Source organism: Macaca thibetana, chromosome 5 (assembly GCF_024542745.1).
Source record: "Macaca thibetana thibetana isolate TM-01 chromosome 5, ASM2454274v1, whole genome shotgun sequence".
Lineage (NCBI taxonomy): Eukaryota > Metazoa > Chordata > Mammalia > Primates > Cercopithecidae > Macaca > Macaca thibetana.
Window position 1 is genome coordinate 95,821,063 of NC_065582.1, and position 23,891 is coordinate 95,844,953.

The 23,891-nt window shown below is 35.2% G+C and overlaps 1 protein-coding gene across 4 annotated transcripts in view; it reads right to left on the minus strand.

Annotated features, from left to right (window-relative positions):
• The window catches only part of GRID2 (glutamate ionotropic receptor delta type subunit 2), a 1,531,999-nt gene that overhangs the window by 710,667 nt on the left and 797,441 nt on the right, over positions 1-23,891 (minus strand). For all 4 annotated transcript variants that reach the window (XM_050790431.1, XM_050790433.1, XM_050790430.1 and 1 more), the window contains exon 4: positions 6,336-6,541. In XM_050790431.1, the coding sequence (XP_050646388.1) occupies positions 6,336-6,541 (206 nt within the window). The remainder of the gene's footprint in view (positions 1-6,335; positions 6,542-23,891) is intronic.

Consider the following 23,891-nt stretch of genomic DNA (forward strand, 5'->3'; position numbering starts at 1 on the left):
AATTTTCTAGGTGAACTGGGGCAACTAATGTCGCCATGATTATCCAAGAGCAAGGTAACATAAATACACATGCAAAATCTTGTACCATCTCCAGTAAAATGACCATATCCATCTTCTATCTACTCAATCTAAATGATCAAATTACCATTATGTAATGAATTAATGCTATTGATGTTCTGAGGTAAATCATTTTTTAACTTAGGAATTTATAATTAACTACATTATTCATCAAGGGTTAAGTTAGAATGAATACATTTTCTGGACTTAAGTGAAAATAATGACAATGATTGTGGATGCTTGTCATTCACAGTAGTTAGGTTCTATAAAATTCCCACGAACACTGCATTCGTGAATGTCAAATCACTACTCCTAGGGGAAATACAGAGTTTGGTCCCTGCCAGTCTTTGGTTTTATGCATTTCTATTTAAAGGCACTTTATTTAATACTCATTGTTGATTCATTATAATTGAACTTGTGGCCAACAGCACTAAAATTCTTGCCTCTACACAGCTTATTACCACAGATGTTTTCTCTGTAAGAAAAAAAAAAAAAAAAGCAAAACACTCTTCCTTCAGAAGTTACTTCAAGATATTTCCCAGCAAAGCAGGAAACTAAGAAATTGTAAGACACAGGAACCAGGAATTTGTGGATCTGACTCACTAGAATTTATCTGATTTTTAGGGATACACCAGAAACAGAGCAGGAAGTGGTGTTGGGGGGGGGGCTTTGGGAGGAAAGGCTGCAGTCAGGAAATGGGGATTTTGGAGATTTGTTATTGATAACAAGAATTTAGAATTTTAGTAGCCAAAGATGAAATGAAGAGAAAAGTAAGAAAAGTAATAACTCAAACAAAAAAACCTGAAGCTGAAAACCTAAACATAATCATACCTTAATACTTTGTTGTACAGTCAACAATATTTATAGTGATAAAATATAAGCAAATTACAGATTTTCATCTTATAAAGCCAACTTTTAGTCAAGGTATGAACAATTTATTTCTGGTAACAGAATAGAAAATACATTCTTCCAACACACTCGTTATAAAGATAAATCTGTGGATCATGGAAGCTAAGAGGTAGAAGAGTGGAAAAATAGTGAATGAACCTTTACAACTAGTATATTGTCTTTACAGATACTATACTGTCAACAGTAGTTGGTATGGTAATAGAAGTGTAATTGTGTTATATAAAGTTATTTAAAATTATACTATAAGTAGTTATATATTGAGAGGACATGCAGGTGTGGGTGAAGTATATGAAGTAAATCATTACTTACCATATAAGAAAAGGTAGGTAAGAGATAAACTAATAAATCAACCAATAATATTTACTAGAGTAAGTAAAAATTAAAACAAAAAATTAAAGAGCTAAGAGTCATTTAATCTACTGATATGGTTGGCTGTGTTCCCACTCAAATCTCATCTTAAATTGTAGCTCCCATAGTTCCCATGTATTGTGGGAGGGACCCGGGGGAGGTAATTGAATCATGGGAGCAGTTTCCCTCATACTGTTCTCTTGGTAGTGAATCAGTCTTACGAGATCTGTTGGTTTTATAAGGGGTTTCCCCTTTGGATTGGCTCTCATTCTCTCTTGTCTGCTACCATGTAAGACGTGCCTTTCACCTTCCACCATGGTTCTGAGGCCTCCCCAGCCCCGTGGAACTCTGAGTCCGTTAAACCTCTTTTTCTTTATAAATTACCCAGTCTCAGGTATGACCTTATTAGCAGCATGAGAATGGACTAATACATCTACCAAGGGAATATATAGCCATTAAATATTATTAGGAACACTTCACAGGTCTCAATACAATGATCTCCTAGAAGTTACTAAGTTTAAAAATCCAAACTCAGAATTTAAACCTAGTATACAACTATTTATGTAAGAAAAATAATAAAAATGTGTGTGTGTGTGTATACTTGGAATGCCACATAAGAAACATTATTAGTCTCATAAAAAGGAACTCAGGTGTTTGAGGAACAGTGGCAGGATATTGTCCTGTTGAACGTTTTAAATTTTGAACAACGCAAATACACAGGGTATGCTAAAAGTAAATACAAATTAAATTTTAAAATTAAAAATAAATAATTAATTCTGAAAAGAATAACTGGAGGTAGGAAAACATAAACTCTTGTTTTTAATTTTAAAACCCTCATTATAATTTGATTTTTTAATTCTGTTCATGTATCATACACACACACACACACACACACACACACACACACACGCATTCTGAATTGTTTGCCCACCATTGTTTGCTTGGATAATTCTTATTTATTTTTCAAGATTCTGGTGACACACCTTATCTGCGAAACTTGTCGTGGCCCCGGCTAAGCCCTCTGTAGCATGAGTCAGTTCTCCTACAGTATTCCAGAACACCATTGATCCATCACTATTATAGAATTTTCTTTCACATACTAGTATTTAGTTATATGCTGCCTCCTCCACTAGACTGAGTAAAACTCCAGGTCACACAGAAATGATTCCTCTTTATGTCTTCAGAATTTCAATGCACTCTTTTGAATTCAGTTCTGCCTCTCTTTTGAATGAACTGCTCCCAGCACTAATAGGGTGAGTCTATTCCCTACTCAAGAGAAACAATCCTAGAACCCATGGAGGAGGTGGGATGTGTCTGAAAACAACTAATTGAGAAACAGGAACCATCTTGCAGGTCAGAGAACAGTGTAATAGAGTGAGCTTAGGTCAGGATAGAGGTGGTGGTAGTTCACATTCTTTCTGCCATTCCTACATCACTGCTTAAGATGCCTGTGGAATAACTTGTCCACAGTTTGGAGAGATAAAATCAGTGATTATAAAAGATAAGTTACTAAAAATAATGCCGGATGAGTGGGGAAGGACAGAAGAGTCTCTAAGGAAAGATCATAGATTGTATGTGTTTGGGGACTAAGATGGAAGGGATACATTATTGTAAGTATAAAGTTCAGGGTCAAGGTTGGGGGACAAGATGAGAAGTTAGGATCATATCAGTTGAAATTGATGATCAGAAATACAAGGCTGATCAACAAAAATTCCTTTAATGAAGTCTGAACTAATTCTGTCTACCTCTGAAGCAAAAATTGTCAGTTATTGGTAATGAGTCCCCTGGTAGAGCTTCATGAATTCTAACACTCTGGGATCTTAGCTTATCAATACTCTTTTTCCATTCTACAATCTCCTCTTCATCACTGGTTGCTCTCCCAATACCTGTGTAAAAAGGCTCACCTTGTTTTATCCTAAAAATGAAACAGATTTCCCTGGTTCTGATACCCATCTCATGGGATTTTTAAAAATTTTAAACCATAATTTACCCTTACTTTCATCACCAAACTTCTCAACAGGGTAGTCAACACACCTACCTCTACCCATTCCTTCCCTAGCCCTTTGCCTTCTTGCTGTATGCCTGCCTCTGTGCTTTTGTTTATGGTCTTCCTGCTGCTTAGAATGCCCTTCCCACCCTTTTCTGCCTGATCCAATCCACATGTCCTTTAATGCTCAACTCAAGAAGCATCTCCTTCAAGACGCCATCTGTAGCAAGCTCCTTCCTCAACATTTCACAGCTGTATACTTCACCTCTGGAACCAGACATGGCTGGCTCTGGAGCTCAGCGGAGATGTATGTGTTCTGCCATTACATGCATCTTATAACGTTGATACCCTTTCATTTTCCTTCTCCAACACCAGGCTATAAACTTGAGAAGAGGAATGGGATCTTTGTTGTCATTTTATCACTAGTGCCTAGCATAGTTTCTAGGATGAACTGGAAAACTAATGAACTAGTAAATCAATGTGTATTAAACTGATGAAAAACAAATAAACTACATCTCAAGCACTGACCTTTCTCCTGGTCTCCAGTCATGCATTTATAACCAACCTGTCTGGGAACCAAGGTTAAGCACACAAACTCTAGAGACAAATGTATTGGAATTAATCCCGGATCTGTCTCTTCCTAGTTGTGTCATCTTGACAACTTAAACCCTATATGCCTCAGTTTTCTTATCTACAAAACAAGGATGACGTTAGTACCAACTCAAAGGCTTTTTTATGAAGACTATGAGTCCATTTTTTAAAAAGGTCTTAGAAAAGAAAGCACTAAGTAGTAAGAAGATAGAAAGTACTATATAGGTGTTGAAACATACTTAAGACCACATGAAGAATCCACTGTTAGCTCGAATTTTACATGATCCAAATTGAACTCTCAAACATACTCCTCTGCCTTATTTGCTCATAACAACTAATGGCACCTGTTATGGGTAAAGTTGTGTCATCATTACCTCCTTCTCAAATTTATATGTTGAATTCCTAATACCCAGTACCTTAGAATATGACCTTATTTGGAGATAAGGTCTTTAGAGAGGTAATCAAATTAAAATGAGGTCATTAGGGTGAACCCTCCTCCAAATGACTCACGTCCTTATAGGAAAGGGAAATTTGGATACACAAACATACAGGAAGAGAAGAAAATGTGAATAGACATTGGAAAGAGACAATTCATCTACAAGCCAAGGAGGGAGGCTTAGAACAGTTCCTTCCCTCACACCCCTCAGAATAAATAAACCTTGTCAACATCTTGATTTTAGATTTCTAGTCTCCAGAACTGTGAGATGCAAACTTTCTGTTGTTTAAGCCTATGACAGTTCTAGCAAAGAATACACTAGCATTATCTCTGCTATAATGAACTACCCAAGATGGGCAATTTATAAAGGAAAGCAGTTTAATTTTCTCACAATTCCACGTGGCTGAGGAGGCTTCAGGAAACTAACAGTCATGGTGGAAGGAGAAGCAAGCACCTTTTTCACAAGGCAACAGGAGAGAGTGACAGCGCAGGGGAACCTGCCACGTTTAAACAATCAGATCTCCTGAGAACTCCCTCACTTTCATGAGAACGGCATGGGGGAAACCACTCCCATGATCCACTCACCTCCCACCAGGTCCCTCCCTCAACACATGGGGATTACCATTCAAGATGAGATTTGGGTGGGGGCACAGAGCAAAACCATATCAATACCACTTCTCTTTTGTAAATTCCTAACCCATGACACGAAGTCTAGTTCAAATATACCTGCTCAGTGAAGTTTCCTCTCATCTCCTTCAACAAAAATGACTATAGATGCTTCAACCTCATCTATTGCAATTTTAACATCCTAATTTATATTACATTCCCTGTGAACTTGTTTCCACCTTCCAGATTTGTATTTCTTGAAGGAAGGAACCAACTTCTTTAAAACTGGAAATATTTTATATTATGAAAAAAATATAGTAGTTCAATAAGATTCTCTAAGTCATTTGCTGAACTCAAAAAGTAAAATGTTTATATTTGTCTTTAAAATGCAAAATGAAGTTTCCTATTAAAATGAAAAAATTGGTATTACTGACGGTTTTACACAAGTTTTACCCTTCTCAGTGATTTATATTCTGCCTTATGTTTTTTGATACCAACTATATAGTGAGTGTCAAAGAACTTCTAACATGTTCCTAATTTGGAAGCTTTATAGCAGTACTTCAGGAGCTAACAGAAGCATAATAGTGAAATAAGGCAAAAAAAGAAAGTATTAAACAAATAAATTCCCTCCCAAATTTAAAATATTTTTTAAAATCCCATGTAAAAGTATGTAACGTCATGACCAGTTCTACCACTACGTGACATTAAAAACTTGAAGTAGGGCAAAAAGACTTGACAATAAACTTTTACAAGGCAATAGCAGGCATTTCAGAACATAGAAATGTTACACCAATCACTGAAAAGTCTTAATTATATTTTTACTAAATTTCAGAGCTTCTAACTAAATGAACAGATACAATTAAAAATTTGAGGATGTAGCATCATAAAATGTAGAGTAGTCATCACTTTATGGAGTTTCAGACAATTATTTGTGTTGGTACAAAGTTCACAGGGAAGATATAAATCTGTATATGTTTTTGTAACAGTAATCATGTTTATGAAATAATATCCTGATTCAAGTACATTTCTTTTTTCAGAAGTAAAATTTTAAATTACAAAAAATACTAAGGATTAGTTAGAGAGCTATGCACTTGTGAATTTATTCTTGATCTTACCAGATTCATTCAGGTCAACGGCACTTTTAAACTTCTATAAGACTTCTTAAAATTGTTCTGTCTATGTGCCCAAACATATATAAATACAAATGTTCTCAGCAATTAACTGGACAGTAAGGGGTAAATGAGATGAGCGAGCAAGCACTATGCTACCTCCATTAGTGTTAACAAAAGTTGTGTAATTAATTCCTTTGCACTGCTCTTAATTTTCATCTCCTCTGTAGGGTCTATTCCAAAGCTTTTAATTTTTTTGCACAACTCTCACCCCAAGACAACTTTCACTTACCTCAGTAATGAAGGATTTGGCTGTGGCAGGATTCATAACAAGGATCGCTCGCCTAAGAGTGTCTCGATAGCGATTCAGTTCTTCTATTCTCATGGTGTCAAAGAGAGTGGTGATCATTTTATTGATGTTGTTTTCTACCTTCTGAAGTGCAACATCCATTCCCTGCTGAGACACTTTGTCCAAGAACTCTTGTATTCCACGGATATCTGGAAACATCAAAAGCCCGTCAAAATACATGTGAATTATTGTACAGAAGGAAGGCATAAGCTATTTCACCTATATCAGAATATCGTTCCACATTGTAGGCTTTCTGAAGATGTACCAAACCTTAAACATATTTGAGAGTTCCATCAGCTACTCAATTACCAATTGAGTATATACTGTAAAAATTCTATCTTACATTTCTTATCATTAATTGAGTAGCTGATGGAACTCTCAAATATGTTTAAGGTTTGGCACATTTTGATGTGTTCACATGAAAAATGTAGCAACTGTTATTTTTAAAATAGATTTCTTTATATCTACATGGAACCTAAATGATATCCATGCTAGGAATGTTGGGTGAGGGCACAGGGAGGTGGTTGGAGAGATGCCCCCATTTCTCTAGAGCCAAACATGAATAAGGGAAAGACATTTCCTATTTTCCTTAGCATTTTAAATGGTAGTATTAACCTCATGTAAGCATGAATATCATTGATGACAGATGAATCTGAATCAAGATTATGAATGTTTCTTAAAATAGGCAACAGTATCACTAAACTTGACTTTTATCAGTTAAACAGAAAGCTTCGAAAGGTTATCTTTGAAGGGCTCAGGTCACTTAGACCACAAATAAAAGCTGCATTTTAATCTATCTAATGAGTATTACCTCCTTAGCTAAATTTGGAAAAGTTGATAGGAGACACCAAATTTGTCTTAGTAAGGAGAACATATTTAATGTGCAAAACATATTTTTTCAATACTTATTTCAGCATTTTAGAAAATGTTAAGCAACATTTTTGAATTTATGATGTACAGCAAAATATTTACATACTCATTCCAAAATAAGCAGTTCTAGAAATTTATCAAATTAAAACGTTCAGTATCCATGTCACATTTAAATAAGAAAAGTAAAATTCAATCTAAAGAGTTTATCATTTGTACTTTGATGTGTATTTGAGTAACAATGAGTATCTGAAATATCACAAATATTTCTTCGTGGTATCAGATTGCTTGTTTATAGAAGAAGATATCTGAATTAAGTATCTGGCACAATACAAGCTTAATATAGATTATGTTATAATCTTAATATGGTAGATTTTCTTTTACTATATCATAAACTATGTTTTTCATTACATATCCAAAGAATAAAATATTTAAAGGGCAAATACCAGAGAAACAAGTAAATGGGATCGTAGGGAACTTATGAGTAGACTAGATCTCAAAATCCTTAATAGTGTGTGTTTGCCTGTTTGCCTGCATGTAAAATTTGCCTCTCAATGGCAATAGTTAAATTACATATTTTTCAACATACAAACCAGAAAAAGCAATAAGTAAACCCACAGAACAGGAAAACAAATAGCCAAAAATTTGGAAACTACGTTTACTCTTATAAACATTTATATTTAAAAAGTTACAAATTGACTAAAATAACAATTTTGCTTTCTTCTTCTGATTGCTTTCATTTTAAAATAGTTGTTATAAATATTATATGTTTCGTTATCTGATGACTTTCAAAATCTTTACAACATATATACTGTGTAAATTCTATCTTACATTTCTTATCATTAATTATATTGTAAACCCAGGATGTTACTATCAAAGCAGGTTAAAAGAATAAAATCCTCAGCTAAGGCAGAGGATGAAATAAAAGAGCTGGAATAATAAAGGTATTGTATATTCATTCAATATCCAAGTCAGAATGTACAAAAGGGTGTAAGACTCTGAAGCATGAATTAAGCAAATGGTTAAATTTGATGGAATTTGGTTGATACAGGTAGAAGTACAATAACGAGACTATGTACACGCTAAGCAGATGTTCTTAAAGTTTGATATGAATCAGAATCATTTGAGAAATTTATCAAAAATACACAAGCTTGCGCCTCACCCCAGAATCAATACACCTTTAGAATACATGTGAGAGGCCCAGTGTGGTGGCTCACACCTGTAATCCCAGCACTTTGGGAGGCCGAGGCAGCAGATCATGAGATCAGGAGTTTGAGACCAGCCTGGCCAATATGGTGAAACCCTGTCTCTACTAAAAATACAAATATTAGTCAGGCGTGGTGGCACACGCCTGTAGTCCCAGCTACTTGGGAGGCTGAGGCAGAAGAATTGCTTGAACCGGGAGTTGGAAGTTGCAGTGAGCCGAGATCATCCCACTGCACTCCAGCCTGGGTGACAGAGTGAGACTCCGTCTCAAAAAAAAAAAAAAAAAAAAAAAAAAAAAAAAAAGAAAAGAAAAAGAAAAAAAAAAAAAAACATGTCAGAGCAGACAGAGCATATTATTGATTTCAAATTGTAAGTTGTTCTTTGAGTTACTTAAAGTGTACATCTGAATACAAGGCAAACAAAACAAAAGTTACATTGAAATAGATCCAAGATGCTCAGAAAGCAGAGCATGACTAGAGAATAAAGTTTCAGATTACTTACCCTCTATGAAATCTTCTGATTACAAAAATAAAATACCAGTGCTAGTTTGCATCCTCACTTTGAGAAAAAAAACTTGTTCTCCAAAAACATTTGTTGAATATTAGACACAATGCTAGGAGCTCAGAGCACATCAATGAATACCCATCCACACATTAAAACAAACAATAAACAAGTAAACAAACTAAAAAACCACAAAGCACACTAAGTGTTTGGAAGAAAACAATGAGTGCATTGGTAGATGATAATAGGGTGAGGAGGAGGATCTATTTTCGTTAGAGGACGGTTTCTCTGCAAAACTCGTATTTAAACTCTGAGGTAAAGGAATAAGAAGACATTATCCAAGCAAAGAGATAAGGAGAAAGGCAACAGCTCAGAAAATACCCAGGATATTAAAGAGCCTGTGGATGAAAAACCTATAGGAGGCCACTGTGGTTGCAGCCTAGCTAGTGAGACATGAAGCTGGATGGAGAGGAAGAGTTAGGTTATGTAGATCTCTGTGAGACACAGGAAGAGGTTTTAATTTTATTCTAAATACAGCTTTAATCTATCAAAAGTTTCAAGCAGAGGATCTGCCTTAAGTGGATGACTGGATACGAGAGCAGAATGAAAAGCAGTTTAAGTCTGGAAGTGACGCGTTTGATTGTATGCTTTAAATTGGGGCTGGGCGCGCTGGCTTATGTCTGAAATCCCAGCACTTTGGGAGGCTGAAGTGGGCGGATCACTTGAGGCCAGGAGTTCGTGACCAGCCTGGCTAACATGGTAAACCTCGTCTCTACTAAAAATACATAAAATTACCCAGGCTGAGGCATGAAAATGGCTTGAACCAGGGAAGTGGAGGTTGCAGTGAGCTGAGATCGTGCCACTGCACTCCAACATGGGTGACAGAGTGAGATGCCGCCTCAAAATTTTTTTAAATAAATAAATTGGTCTAGTAAATTAATTCTCCTTAATTTGAAACTATATAATGTTTTTTAGCTTTAATTTTTGATCAGAGTGATATACATACTGAAAAATGATGTGACAAAAGACCACTATAACCCCTCTGTTTCCTTACACTGGAATTCTGGTGGTCACTTCTTAGATATGTAACTAAAATTTTTTGAAAAGTTTTCCTCAACTGTAAATAAATAATTTATTTGTTTATATATATTTTGGAGACAGGGTCCCACTCTATTAACCAGGTTGGAGTATAGTGGCATGATATCAGCTCATTGCAACCTCCACATCCCAGGCTTAAGCGATCCTCCCACCTCAGCCTCCTGAGTAGCTGAGACTACAGGTGCACACCTCCATGCCAGGCTAACTTTTGTATTTTTGGTAAAGACAAGGATTCATCATGTTGGCCAGGCTGGTTTGAACTTCTGAGCTCAGGCAATCCACCTGCCTCGGCCTCCCAAAGCGCTGGGATTACAGGCGTAAGCCATCACTCCCAGCAAAAAATATTTATCTTATAGAAGTCTTCAAAGATTGATTTCGCAAAAGTGTCTGTGTGTGTTTGTTGTATATATACAAAATCTAGTGTAGGGTCTAACATATGGTAATTCTTTTATAGTTAGTAATAGAACATGACTCTTTGTTAAGAGACCACCGTTCTTCCTACCAATAGACCAGATTGCTTCAATTTTACTGATGGCTACCTACCCAAAATGGCAAGTATAAATTGCAAGGTAGTCTCATGGAATGCAGAAGTTAAGCATAAATAGTTTTGCTTATTTGAGCAAATGACACCAAATACCCATGTTATGTGGCAATTGGTAAGTTCAATGGGAGAAGATTCCGAGTCATGCTCTTTATGAGCTGCTCTGTGTAAAAGAGTCATTAAAAAAGAGAGTAGCCTGGGCGCAGTGACTCATGTCTGTAATCCCAGCACTTTGGGAGGCTGAGGCAGGTGGATTGCCTGAGGTCAGGAGTTTGAGACCAGCCTGGCTAACATGGTGAAATCCCATCTCTACTAAAAATACAAAAAATTAGCCGGGTGTGGTGGCGCATGCCTGTAGTCCCAGTTACTCAGGAGGCTAAAACAGGAGAATCACTTGAACCCAGGAGGTAGAGGTTGCAGTGAGCCGAGATGGAGCCACTGCACTCCAGCCTGGGTGACAGAGAGAGACTCATTTCTAAAAAGTAAAAAATAAAAAATAAAAGAGAGTAGGCCTTTGGTTTTGTTCATTGAACATGAACATATCACACATCACAATCATTCAGCTATATTATCTGTATAGATAGCTGGAAGTCAATGAGATGAGTTCCCTGTGTTTCAGAAATAAAGAGTATATGGTTCCTGACCTCAAGGTGCTTCCAGGTGAGGGGGTGTGACTAGGTGCTATTTATGGATAACAGAAAGCTAAAAGAAGTTTCCATAGTTTCCAGTAATTAATTCTATTAACCAGACAATTACATAACATCAGGTGGTGGAAGGCTCATTAACTGAGTTATTAAACATAAGATTGGGGGAGGGGGAAGACGTTTTTTCCATGGCACTCTAAAGGAACTTGTGTTAGGTAGAATATTGGTCTCCCCAAAATGCTCACATGTTAATTCCTGTAATCTGTGAATATACTATGTTACACAGCAAAGAAAAATTAAGGTTGCAGATAGAATTAAAGCTGTTAATTGTCTGACCTTAAAATAGGGAGATTATCCCATATTATTTGGGTGGCTCTAGTGTAATCACAGTCTTTAAAATTGGAAGAGGGAGACAGAACAGGAGCATCAAAGGGAGCTCTAACTCCTGAAGAATGTGTTGAGACTCAGCATCTTTGGAGAGATGCAAGGCTGCTGACTTTGAAGATGGGGAAAGGGACCTTGAGTGAAGAAAGACGGGTTGTTTCTAGAAGGTGGAAAGGGCAAGGAAATTGACTCTTCCCTAGAACCACCAGAGAACACAGCATTGCTGACACTGATTATAGCCCACTGAGATTCCATTTCAGACTGCTGATCTAAAAAATACTATTAATAACTTGTATTGTTTAAGCCTCTAAATTTGTGGTAATGTGATACACCAGCAATAGAAACTAGCAGAACTATATTTTAATCCATAAGTCTGTATTTTTCCAAATTGTAATCCACCGAGTTTTATTTTGGAGTCATCTGGAAAACTTGTTGAAAATGAAGATTTTTGCTCAATCCCATTTCTATGGAATCAGAAACTCTCAGGAAAAAAAACAAGGGATTTTTTCTCACTTGATGCTTCTTAAGAGACCATCTGGGAACCAGTGCTCCAATTTCTTAACTTTGTATTACAGACTCTTTTGAGAAAAATCAAAGATTATGAATTCTGTCTCCTCTCAGTTAATGTATATACTGAAAACATTCTGCACACTGCCAAGATTATAATCTCTTAGTTAACTCTGCTTGCCTCTCTTAAAAGTAGTTATTGGAGGAACCTGGATTAGCATATCATCACTGATGTTAGTGATTTTTTTCCCATACAGACTGTATGAGAGGGTAAGGTATAGACATTTCCATGCTAAAAAGTAGTGTGAGGTTTTGTTTAAAAATAGAGGAAAATTTTAGATAAAAAGATAGCAAACACATAAATACTTTCCCTGAAAACCTTTCATTGTTTTAGTTACTATTTAATTATCCTTTAGGCCTAAGAAAAGCGTATTAACTGTAGAAGGTTGGGTTCCCAGGAAACAGACTCTGGGGTGGAGATTGGAGATCAGAAAATCTATCAGGGACTGCTCTTGGGAATAACACTGTGCCACAAGGGAAGGGAGCAAGAAGGAGCCAGCAGAGGGAGACCTGGGGCTACAATGCAGTCTCAGCGAAGCCCTGCAGTGAGCTCTGGAAGTGGGATGGTCTTCAGAGTTATCCCAAATTAGCACTGGTGGAAGGAGGAATTTTACACCCCCCTGTGGCCTTTGGTGAGGTGGTTCTCCTAAGCTGAGGGTAGGTAATTCATAAGGAAGGTAGTCAGCAGCAAGCCCTCTCAGCATTTGGGAGAAGATAGCCTTCAGTTTTGAAGGGGGATTTGGGTGGCACTGGACAGAGTCCATCCTAATTTTTCCTTATATTTATCAAGTCGAAAGTTATTGTTTTGGTTTTCGGGGCACTTTGATGCTATGCAAAGCCTTTATAAGTAATTTGCAGTCAACGTTTCCACCTTTCATTTATAAAACAACTCTTTTATCTAGGGGAAAACACACTGCATTTGGTGTCAGAAAACTAGGTTTAGATTCTTACTTAGCCACCAGTATAATCGTAGTTCTAAGTTAATAGGGTTAGACTGGTGGCTAAGTAGTTGGTGTCTTTTATTTTTAATCTTCCCAATATTTCCTTTCCTTTATTCAAACCACAAGATGCCACTTTACATTTAAGAAATAAATCTGGATGCATCCCTTGTTTTCCACATGTGCTCAACTCTCTAGGTTGCATTGCTGGATGGTCATGTGTCCTGGGCTGGTTAGTTTGAACTCTCCATGTCCTTGGCCTAAGTAATTTTTTAAAGGCTAGTACTGACTCTAGTTTGGAAACATTAAATCAATGTTTTCAGTATGCAGTGGAGCCCATAAATAACCCTCTGATTCATCCCTAAAGTTGATTTTTTCTTTGTTTTTGTGCATAAGGGTAACAAAAAGTGTACATATCTACCCAGCATACTGGATTTAGTCATTTCCATGCTAAGATATTTTGTCAATACTTATTATGCATATCTAAGTCTCTGATTTCCAGAAACAGTTTAACAAATTACAGTGAAGATTGAAATGTGAATTATGGATAATCTACAAGAAGTGGTCTTTCTTGTGTATCACAAGTTGTCCCAATGTAGTAGTTTTGCGATTGCAGGAGCCAACATGTCTAGTGTGAAAGTAACTAAAGTGAAACAGAGTCAAGGCAGCTGTTCCCTAGACTTTCAGACTACATGAGTCAATTTTAAAAAAGCTATTCTGAAGTAAACTTCTGCTACTTGTAAGAGAAAGGGTCTTATTAATACATTTTTTAAAGTAAATATCTGATACTTTGATAAGGAAGATCAAGGCTCAGTTCCTGTCCTTGAGTTGCTTCCAGTTCAATGGAAAGAATTAACATTTAAACAGGAAATGATATTTTAATGTGATAATGCTAATAACAACATTTATCTTGATTTTCTTCTGCCATCTTTTTTTTATAGGAAAATGGAATAAAATATTGACGGGAACTAAAGGTTGATGTCTATAACATTCTAGCAACCATCAATTTCTCAGATATCTGTATTGTGTTACTTATTTAGGCCAGCTTCCCACAACAATCCTCCAAGAGGTAGTGGCTGATTGAAGCTTAATGATTCATTATATTAAATCATGTAAAATAATGACTTTACTATCATCTGTAAAGTAAGATTAATTTTAATCTCTCTACTAAAATGGTTTATATCAAAGTAGATTAGGGTAGAAAAAAATCCTAGGAAATATTAGAATTTAATATATAAGCATATTTCTAAACTGACCCCAAAAAAGACTTTTAATTAGAAATATGACCCACTATTGCTCATTCCATACCAGTGGTCAGCATCCAAGTAGATATTTCTCAAGATATAAAAGTGGAATTCATGAAGATAGAGAGCAGACTGGTGGTGACCAGGGGCCGAGAATGGTAGGGGGGTTAAGGGAATGGAAAGAGGCTTATTAATGGGTAAAATTATACCCTTAGAATAAATAAGACCTGGTGCTCAATAAATCAGTAGGGTGACTATAGTTAAGATCAATTGATTGTACATTTCAAAATAGCCAAAAGAAAACAATTCAAATGTTGCTATTGCAAAGAAAAGATAAATATTTAAGGTGATAGATATCCCAACTACCCTGATTTGATTACATGAATTTATCAAATTATCATATGTACCCTGAAAATATGATATATACATGTCATATGTATCAATGTTAAAAATTTAAGAAATAAAACAAATAAATCTCTTTCAAGTCTTTGCTTACCACGTGCCAAGCACTGTGAGAGGTACTTGGAAGAGAATGTTGAGCAAAACAATAAACAATTCTTGCCCTCATGGACTATATTATGTATACCATCTGATGATACCACAAACTGTATTACAGATAGAAGTATCCTGCAATACTAGTCATTTTTCAAACTACAGGTGCAATTTAACAAAATTTAGTGGCATTCTCTGGAATACATCAAAATAGTAATTCTCAGTCTGATTATTGTTTTGAAATATCACTTTTAAAATAATAAATTCAATAGGAAAAGAGATATGTCACTAAGTTTTTGTGTCTGATTTTTCTCCTCTATTCATTTCTTCCTCCTCTGTGTAGATTAGGCACATTTAATTGTTTTAATCATGTAATACATTTTAAGACCCCACTTGGAGTAGAAAAAGGCTTCAGCACTGTATTCAGCCAGTCTTGGTGTTTCTGAAATTATGACAGAATGCCAAGCATTAAAATTAATAGTTGAAACCTTGGACTTTTTTAAAAATAAAGAGTATGTCATACTGCTGGATACATGAGATACATCATTGAACTGAAGAGACTTTTCCCAACATGTGAATAGCAAAACATACTTTATAAATGGCTTGCTTCCTGAGAAAATAAAACTTTTAACCATAAGCCATTTAAAAAACCTTGCTTAGAAAAAACCTCACTTCAAAAAGAATTTGAGTCATTTATGATTTTGTTGGCATTTGTGCTGCATTTTTACTTTGTACTTAAAACATAATGATAATTATATGGTATACTAGATTTTTGAAGTGACAAGGTCTGGCAACAGTGGACCATCACTGAGACTGAATTTCTATTTGATAATAACTTGTGATCTGAGCATGAGATCACAATATTTCACTATAAGAGGCATCTTTACAGTGATACTGATCAATATTTGTTAAGAACATTTTACTGATGAATAAATCCAAAGTGGTAGAATAGATAAATTTTACCTGCTTAACATCATATATACTAATGCAAAGGAAATAGTTCAATAAGTTGTTTGGATTAATTATATGCTTATTGATGCACATTGAAGTAAATGAGACAACTGAAAGCTGGAAAGTAGCCAAATGAGTAATAAACAGATTTAAGACTGCCTAGAGAGAAAGTCAGTAATATTATAGTCATCAGACATTTGAAAACACTCTCTGGGTAATCATAAACATTTGCAATCAATTAAGAGGAATGTGTCCATTTCATGGGTCTTGATTAAACCTACAGCAAGACTACACAGAATAAACATTGTGATTCTTAGGAATGCATTCATGAGGATGGTCCTTCAATGTTCATTTCAAAAGGACATGTGGCAATTAAATTGTAAGTAAAGAGTGATACGGTGAAGAGTGGTGCTTAAGTAGCTTAGATCACTAGACTATGTACTGACTCCAGTTTGAAAACATTAAATCAATGTTTTCAGTATGCAGAGGAGCCCATACATAACCCTCTGATTCATTCCTAAAGTTGATTTTTTTCTTTGTTTTTGTGTATATGGGTAACAAAAAGTGTACATATCTACCCAGCATACTGGATTTAGTCATTTCTATGCCCTTTTGTCAATACTTATTATGCATATCTAGGTCTCTGATTTTCAGAAACAGTTTAACAAATTACAGTGAAGATTTATATAAGGTCAACAACCTTGTTGTAGAATAGTAAAGGCTATCCTGAAACTGTAAGAAAATAACAGAAAGGCTAAGACCACAAAATAATTTTTAGCTGACCAAAACTAAATGAAACAAAAAAATATATAAACTAAACTTTCAAAGGGTATGTTTTAAAAGTGATTTAAAAATAATGAATTATAATATAACAATTATAATTTTCTTAATTATTCTTATAAGTAAGATAGCTTTCAAACCAAAAAAGGAAGTACATGTGTCTATGTATGCCTACCCTTCACCTTTCTACCAAAGAGTCATCATGTAACTCAGGGTGGTAACTCGGAGCCCTCCATATACTTGACCAAATTATTTGGTTTAAGAATGGAAAAGGACCCAAACAACATGTAATATTTGATGTATCGATAAAAATCCCTATGTATAATATATCATATATATGTGTATCATATATATATCATATATATACATATCATATATATGTATATACATATATACACGTATATATGTGTGTATATATATGTGTGTATATATATGTATATATATATACACGCACACACACATACACACACACAGGGAATTATCTTTTCTTTCTTTAATACAATCCTGTCAGGATAGGCTTTAGGTCACCAGGGTCTGCTAACTTGATTCAGAATGAACCAACACATGAATAGAAGTAGAGATGAGGATATGGTTAAGAGAATAACTATTTTCATTAAGTTCATGTATCTGCATCATTATCATGATAAACTGTTTAGTTCCCTGTCACTGAAGTATCCCTCCAATCTCTACAACTGAATCCATTCTAATAGATCTACCACTATATCCATCCCAGTATTGGGTTGTTATTGTTACTAGGCAAGGAAACTTAAAGAACTCAAGTAGCTCATTTGATGAGGAGCACATTGTCAACCTTACTGTTTGCTTCATTCTAGTAAATCAGTTCTACTCAGGTTTTCCAGCCCAGAAATTTAATTTTTCCCTCATCAGTACTCTCAAAAGAAAATAATTCCATTAAAAAAATTTACCTACTATTTTTCTATTCTAAGGAGCACCTCCTCTTATAACTTTCTGGTTTCTGTATTATTTCTGTTGCAAGACTCTTTTATTATGGCATCTAGCCATTGTCAGATATATCTGTCTTAATTCTTTGCTTAGACCTCTCTGACGGTGAGTCTACCTGGAACGACTGCCAATTGCCTTTTACGAGCCTCTTTCAATACCATAATCCACCTGTTTGACAATGCCTCCTCTTGGAAGGCATTTGGTTGAAATCATGACCAGCATGTTAAGCCAATTGAGAACAATGCAAAACTGGAAGGGTTGGTCAGTATCATTAACACAATGAAGATAAAACATAAAATTGAAAAGCAAAAATTATGAGAAAGAAAGTACAGTACAAGAGTTTTGTATTTATAAAGAGTTAAATATCTCACATCTCTCTACAGCAACAAGACAACACGAGGCATATTTTGTAATCAGTAAATATGTCAGGTCTTATCTTCTTATACAGAGAGATGGAAAAACCAGAATAGCTAGGGATAAAGGCACTCAGAAAGGTGAGGTATCTGAAATTAACATCAAATTCAAAAATGGTAAATTGCTTGCGGTGCTTAAGCAGTAGACATCTAGGGTAAGTTTAGAGAGGTATGATTTTATTGACTTCTTGATAAACGATTATAAGCAAAACAGATTACTTATATTATTCCAGAAAATGACTCATTTTTATCAATGTGTGTGTTTTCAGTTTCATGTAAACTTTTTGACAACTAGAAATGTTCAATGTCTAAAAGTGAAAAAAGCTGCATCAAAAAGTCATGAATTCTGCATTGCTTGGAGTGTTCTGGCAGGGGAAACAGAACTGTCAATCAGAGATGTGGAAGAGGAGACCTGTTGAAATTTATTGTTTCCAGATGCCTTATCAAGGAACAAAGCTGGCTTATCAGAAGCACCTGTGAAGTTTTAAATATATATATGTTGCCACGCACCCTGCAAAAATTTTGATTGAATGGTTTTGGAATGAGGCCCAGGCATTCCAATTATTAAAAAGCTCTCCTAGAGATTCTAATATACTTTAAAATTTGGGTTCTCAGTGGCCACCAAATTAAATTCTCACCTTTTGTTTACGACTCAGTAATCTCTAAATCATTATGATTCAATTATGTGTTTAGTTTAAAATTATGATATTTGTGTAAATTGCTTTTTTTTCTTTATCCTTTCCTTTACCGTTTTTGTCTTAAAATATTTGATGGGTTGTTCTATATTGTAATTTTTACTGAAGTTTAATTTACATATAATAAAATAAACAGATCTCACATGCTTAAAGGATTGTTTATTGTATTCCACTGTTACTGTCACTCAAAACAAGATAATGGATATTTCCATTACCACTAAAAGTTATTTTGTGTCACTTTCCAGACAATCTACCCCAGACAAATAGATGTGACCACTGTCTGATTTTGATCACTATAGCTTAGTTTTGTACTTACTGGACTTAAAATATATGGAATCATACAGTATTACTCATTTTTAAATGTCAGGCTTTTCTCACTTAACACAGTGTTTCTTCATATTTCAATAGCTCATTACTTATTTTGCTCAATAATATTCTGCTGTACCAAAATTCATTTAACCATCCTCAAAATGATGGGCATTAGAGTTGCTTCCAGTTTTGGATATGAGGAATAATGCTGCTATGAATATTCTTGTACAAGAATTCATGTGGCTATCCATTCTCATTTTTCTGGAGTGAAATGGGTGGGGTATACGAGGTAAGTAGATATTTAACTTGGTAAAAAATTGCCAAACAGCTCTCCAAAGCGACTGTATGTTTTACATTCCAACCAGCAAAGTATCAGAGGTGCAATTGTATTGCCAACCTTTGCCTTCAGCCAATCTAGTGGGTACAGATTGGCATCCCCTTGTAATTTAAATTTGCACTTTTCTATGGACTAATAAAGTTGCACAGTTTATTTGCCACTTATATATCTTCTTACGTGAATGGTCTGGACAAGGCTTTCAACCATTTAAAATTGTTTTTGGTTTCATACTGTTGCTTTGTAAGAGTTTTTAAATATGTGTATTCTCTGAACCCTTTACATATTGCACATATTTATATGTTTTAGAATTTATTGCTCAGTTTGTAGTTTGTCTATTTCTTAACGTTGTATGTTAATGAGCAGAACATTTTAATTTTGCGAAAGTCCAAAATGTTTTTGTACCTGAGAAATCTTTATATATCCTGAAGTTATGAAGATAATCTCTTGTTTTCCTCTAAAAGATTTCTAATTCTAACATTTTAGTTTAAGTCTGTGATCAATCTTGAATTAATTTTTGTGTGTGGTTAGAGATAAAAGTTATTTTTGTTTTCATTCCATACCGGCACCCAGTTGGTTCAGCAATATTGTTTAAACATTTCACCACTGAATTGATTGGCATGTCAGTTAATAACCAACCCCACTCTGTGTGGGTTGATTTCTGGACTCCTAATGATGTCCCATGAATCTATTTGTCAATCCTTACGCCAATATCAAAAAAGCCTTGAAGTCAGGTAAAATATTTCATCCAATTTTTTTCTTTGTTCTTTCAATTGTTGTGCCTTTATAAGATCTCTACACAATGTTGGGATCAGCTTATCAATTTCTTCAAGAGGCTCTAAAAACAATTTAAAAATTTAAGATTTTTGATTATTATATTAAATCTATAAATCAATTTATGAAAAGTGGATATCTTAAGACTAAAATTTGAAAACCATGAACATATATCTCTCCATTATTTAGTTCTTCTTTAAATACTCTGGGTCAATGTTTCATAATTTTTAGTGTAAATGTCTTGCAACATTTTGCAGATTTATTTCTGGGTATTTGATATTATGTTTTATTTCAGGTTTTAATTTTTTATTGCTATTATAAAGAAACATAATTACTTTCAAATATAGGCTATAAGCTTACTAATTAACTTAAAAGTTTTAGATTTCATAGGATTTTCTATGTACATTATTATGTATTGAGAAATAAAGACATTTTTGCTTCTTCCTTTTCAAATTCTTTGTGTTTTATTCTTTGCTTTATTTCAGTGTTAGAATTTCTAGTAGAATATTTTGTGTGTGTGGAGGATATGTATTATTTTTAATTTCTGATACTGGCAAATTTTGTTTTCTATATTTTTTAAAAATAGTCTTCCTGGAGTTGAACAATGAGAATACATGGACACAAGCAGGGGAACATCATAAACCAGGGCCTGTCAGGGTGTGGAGGGCTAGGGGAGGGATAGCATTAGGAGAAATACCTGATGTAGATGACAGGTTGATGGGTGCAGCAAACCACCATGGCACATGTATACCTATGTAACAAACCTGCACGTTCTGCACATGTATCCCAGAACTTGAAGTATAATAAAAAAAAAATTTTTTTAATGGTCTTGCTAGTGGTTTATCAAAATCTTTCCTAAAAATTAATAATTTTAGACTTTGTTAACTTTCTCTGTTTTTCAGTTTTCTGTTTTATTTATCTCTACTTATTTTTTTCTTACACTTTGTGTTTAATATAGTCTCATTTTGCTATATTCTGGAGGTGAAGTTTAGTTTCTTGCTATTTAAGCTTTTCTTTTTTCAAATACCAACATCAATTTGATTAATTAATTTGTTTATTTATTTGTAGTTACTAATGCTTAGCGCTCAGTGAATTGATGTCTTTAATTCAATTTTGGTTAATTATCAGTCATTTTCTCTTCACATTTGTCTTTGTTTTCCCATCTTCACTCTTTTCTACATAGATACTAATTAGGTTTAATCTTAGTGTAAGTAGGAGTCCTGTTTCTCATGCATGTAAATGTAACTGTGATGAAGACTGATGTTTAGAATTCCTTCCCACAATCATCTATGCACACACTCTCCAGATACTAATTCAATATAGAACCTTCAGATTGTGGCGTTTCATTAAAATTATATTACCTATTTATGGTATTGATTTTCTTCAGCTGTTAATTTCTCATTATCAGTGAAGAGTTATTCTGGTTACATTAGTAAGACTGCATTAAAACTATGCAGAGAGAATATTGGACTGAGCGCCATAGTTAACAAAACAAAACAAAACAAAAAAAATCAAAATAAAAAGTGACTTTTTTTTAGTCTCTTGGCTTTAATCTCCACATGTATATAAAATGTATTTCAAAATTTTCCAGGTGTCCTTAAAATATTTATTTATTTTTTTCATGGAAAGTTAAAAAGCAGGTAAAAGTAGTATTTAAAACATATTGCACTCCTTGAGAAGGCAGGATGAAAATCAGCTTGCTTTTCAAGTCATGAAGTATAAATTCAACTAGCATTTATTCCAACCAATTTTTAAATAACCTTAATAGAAAGCAAATTAACACCCTTTATTTCCTGAAGCAAGTGCCACTCAAGGTTTTAACACAAACACAATCACTCTTCAACACTTGGAAATATTTGAAGGTTTTTTTTTTTTAATATAATACTCATACAGAGATACTCCTTCAACTATCAAAGTTAGAAAAATAAAAAGTGAAAGAATCAATCTGTGCTGAAATAAACAGTGTTACCCATGAAGATATAGAGCTTGGGGTAGACCAAAACCAGATTTGCTTGGTTGAACTTGATAGTAGCTACTTGAAACTGAAAGTGCCTTGCTTATTGCTGTACAGTAGGTCTCTGGATCCACATCCCTTTCTTTTCCTTTCCCCTTTTACCTGGCATCAGCTGCCTTAACAAGAAGGATTCTTGCCATAAGAGAGACTAAACACCCTAGGCACGTATCAATCTTCTGAGAAAACTTGGGGAAGGGAGGGACTCAGACTTCTATGGCTTTGTTGGATATGGCACCTATCCAGCCCTGGGGGAAGAGGGGAAAATGCTCAGATTCAACTATTTGGTGGGGGTCTCAGTGCGGGAGGGAAAGATACGTGACATGTAGGTGGCTCCCTTTATAACAACTTAATATACTGTTGTTGCTTCCTACATTGAGTATTATAATTGGAATTCATGTGTTATATGTTTCTACTTTCCTACTTCATAAATATTCAAGGAGATTTTCCTTATTGGGAATAATGTCGCATACAGACATGCTTCTCTTCTTCCCAAAAAGAGATGCCTAGCACTGTGTTGGACTCTGGGAATGTCTGACTCTGACTAATGACTATGCCAGTTGGGAGCTCTGCTGAAGAGAGGGATCTCCTCCTAGAGACTCACTTTGGGATTTTGGACTTGGAGCTCCCCAAATATGGCTACCCGGTACATCCATTTTCAAAAGCAGCTATTAGCTTTCTAATGGACTCTTACTGAAACTGAAAGCCTGATCTATGAATGACCTGACATTCCTATCTGGAGGAGGGCCACTTCGAATTCAACAACTAGTAATATGTGCAGGGTCCAACAAGCATGCAAATCAAAATCAAATTCTTCCTTTAGGATACTTTACCTCCTAAAGCTAAGTGCTGGCTGGACAGGGTCTTGAGATGCAGAAGTTCCATAAACAAATGGTGATGGCTTTGCTGAAGTGAAATCTGAAAGCGTTCACTGTAGTTTGCTTAGGTCATTCAAGTTCAGCACCTGCTATGCAGTACTGAAAATGGACATGCTTACTCTGCTAAGTGGGCAGAACCTAAGCCTGTTCTCATAGCCCTGTACAATACTCACCTCCATGGCACTTTGTCTCTCTCTCTCTCTCTCTCTCTATATATATATATATATATATATATACACACACACACACACGTATACACATATGTGTGTGTATATATATATGTATATATACACATTATGAGTGCTGATCTGTTGCCAACAGCTTAGTGCTTTGGTATGCCACTTAGAGAACTACAGAGTAGTAACACTATAGACACCACACTTTGGAGCTGTGAATTGTGGAATTTATATCAAGGCTGCATCAGGGTTACTCATGGAGAAACCCACAGTAAAAGTCAATTAACTGATCAGATCAATTGGACTCGAGCTGATTACTGGAACAGACACAGATTGCCACCATTGCTGCCTGACTTGATCTACCATTTACCGGGTCTACCATCACAGACAGGACACAAAGCAAGTAATTTCTGTTCCCAGGGCCTGCACTGTATGTAATACTTGTGATTCCTGCTAAAAGTTGACTCCTTGTCTCCTAGTAGGGAAAGTCAAAGACGGTTGTCCACTCCCACTGCAAGCACATTGACTATTTTGGCCTCTGATCACTTCCTAGGACTGCCTGAAAATGTTGGAGATACTTTTTTAGGTCATGTTATTATTGTTTCAGTCTGATCCACTGATGTAGGCACTTCTTTAGAAGCTCTTGAAATTAATCTGTATCATGTTTTCAGCTTACTGGACCATTTGCAGCTTGATAAATGTATGCAAAAGATGCTCAACAATGGCCTGGTAA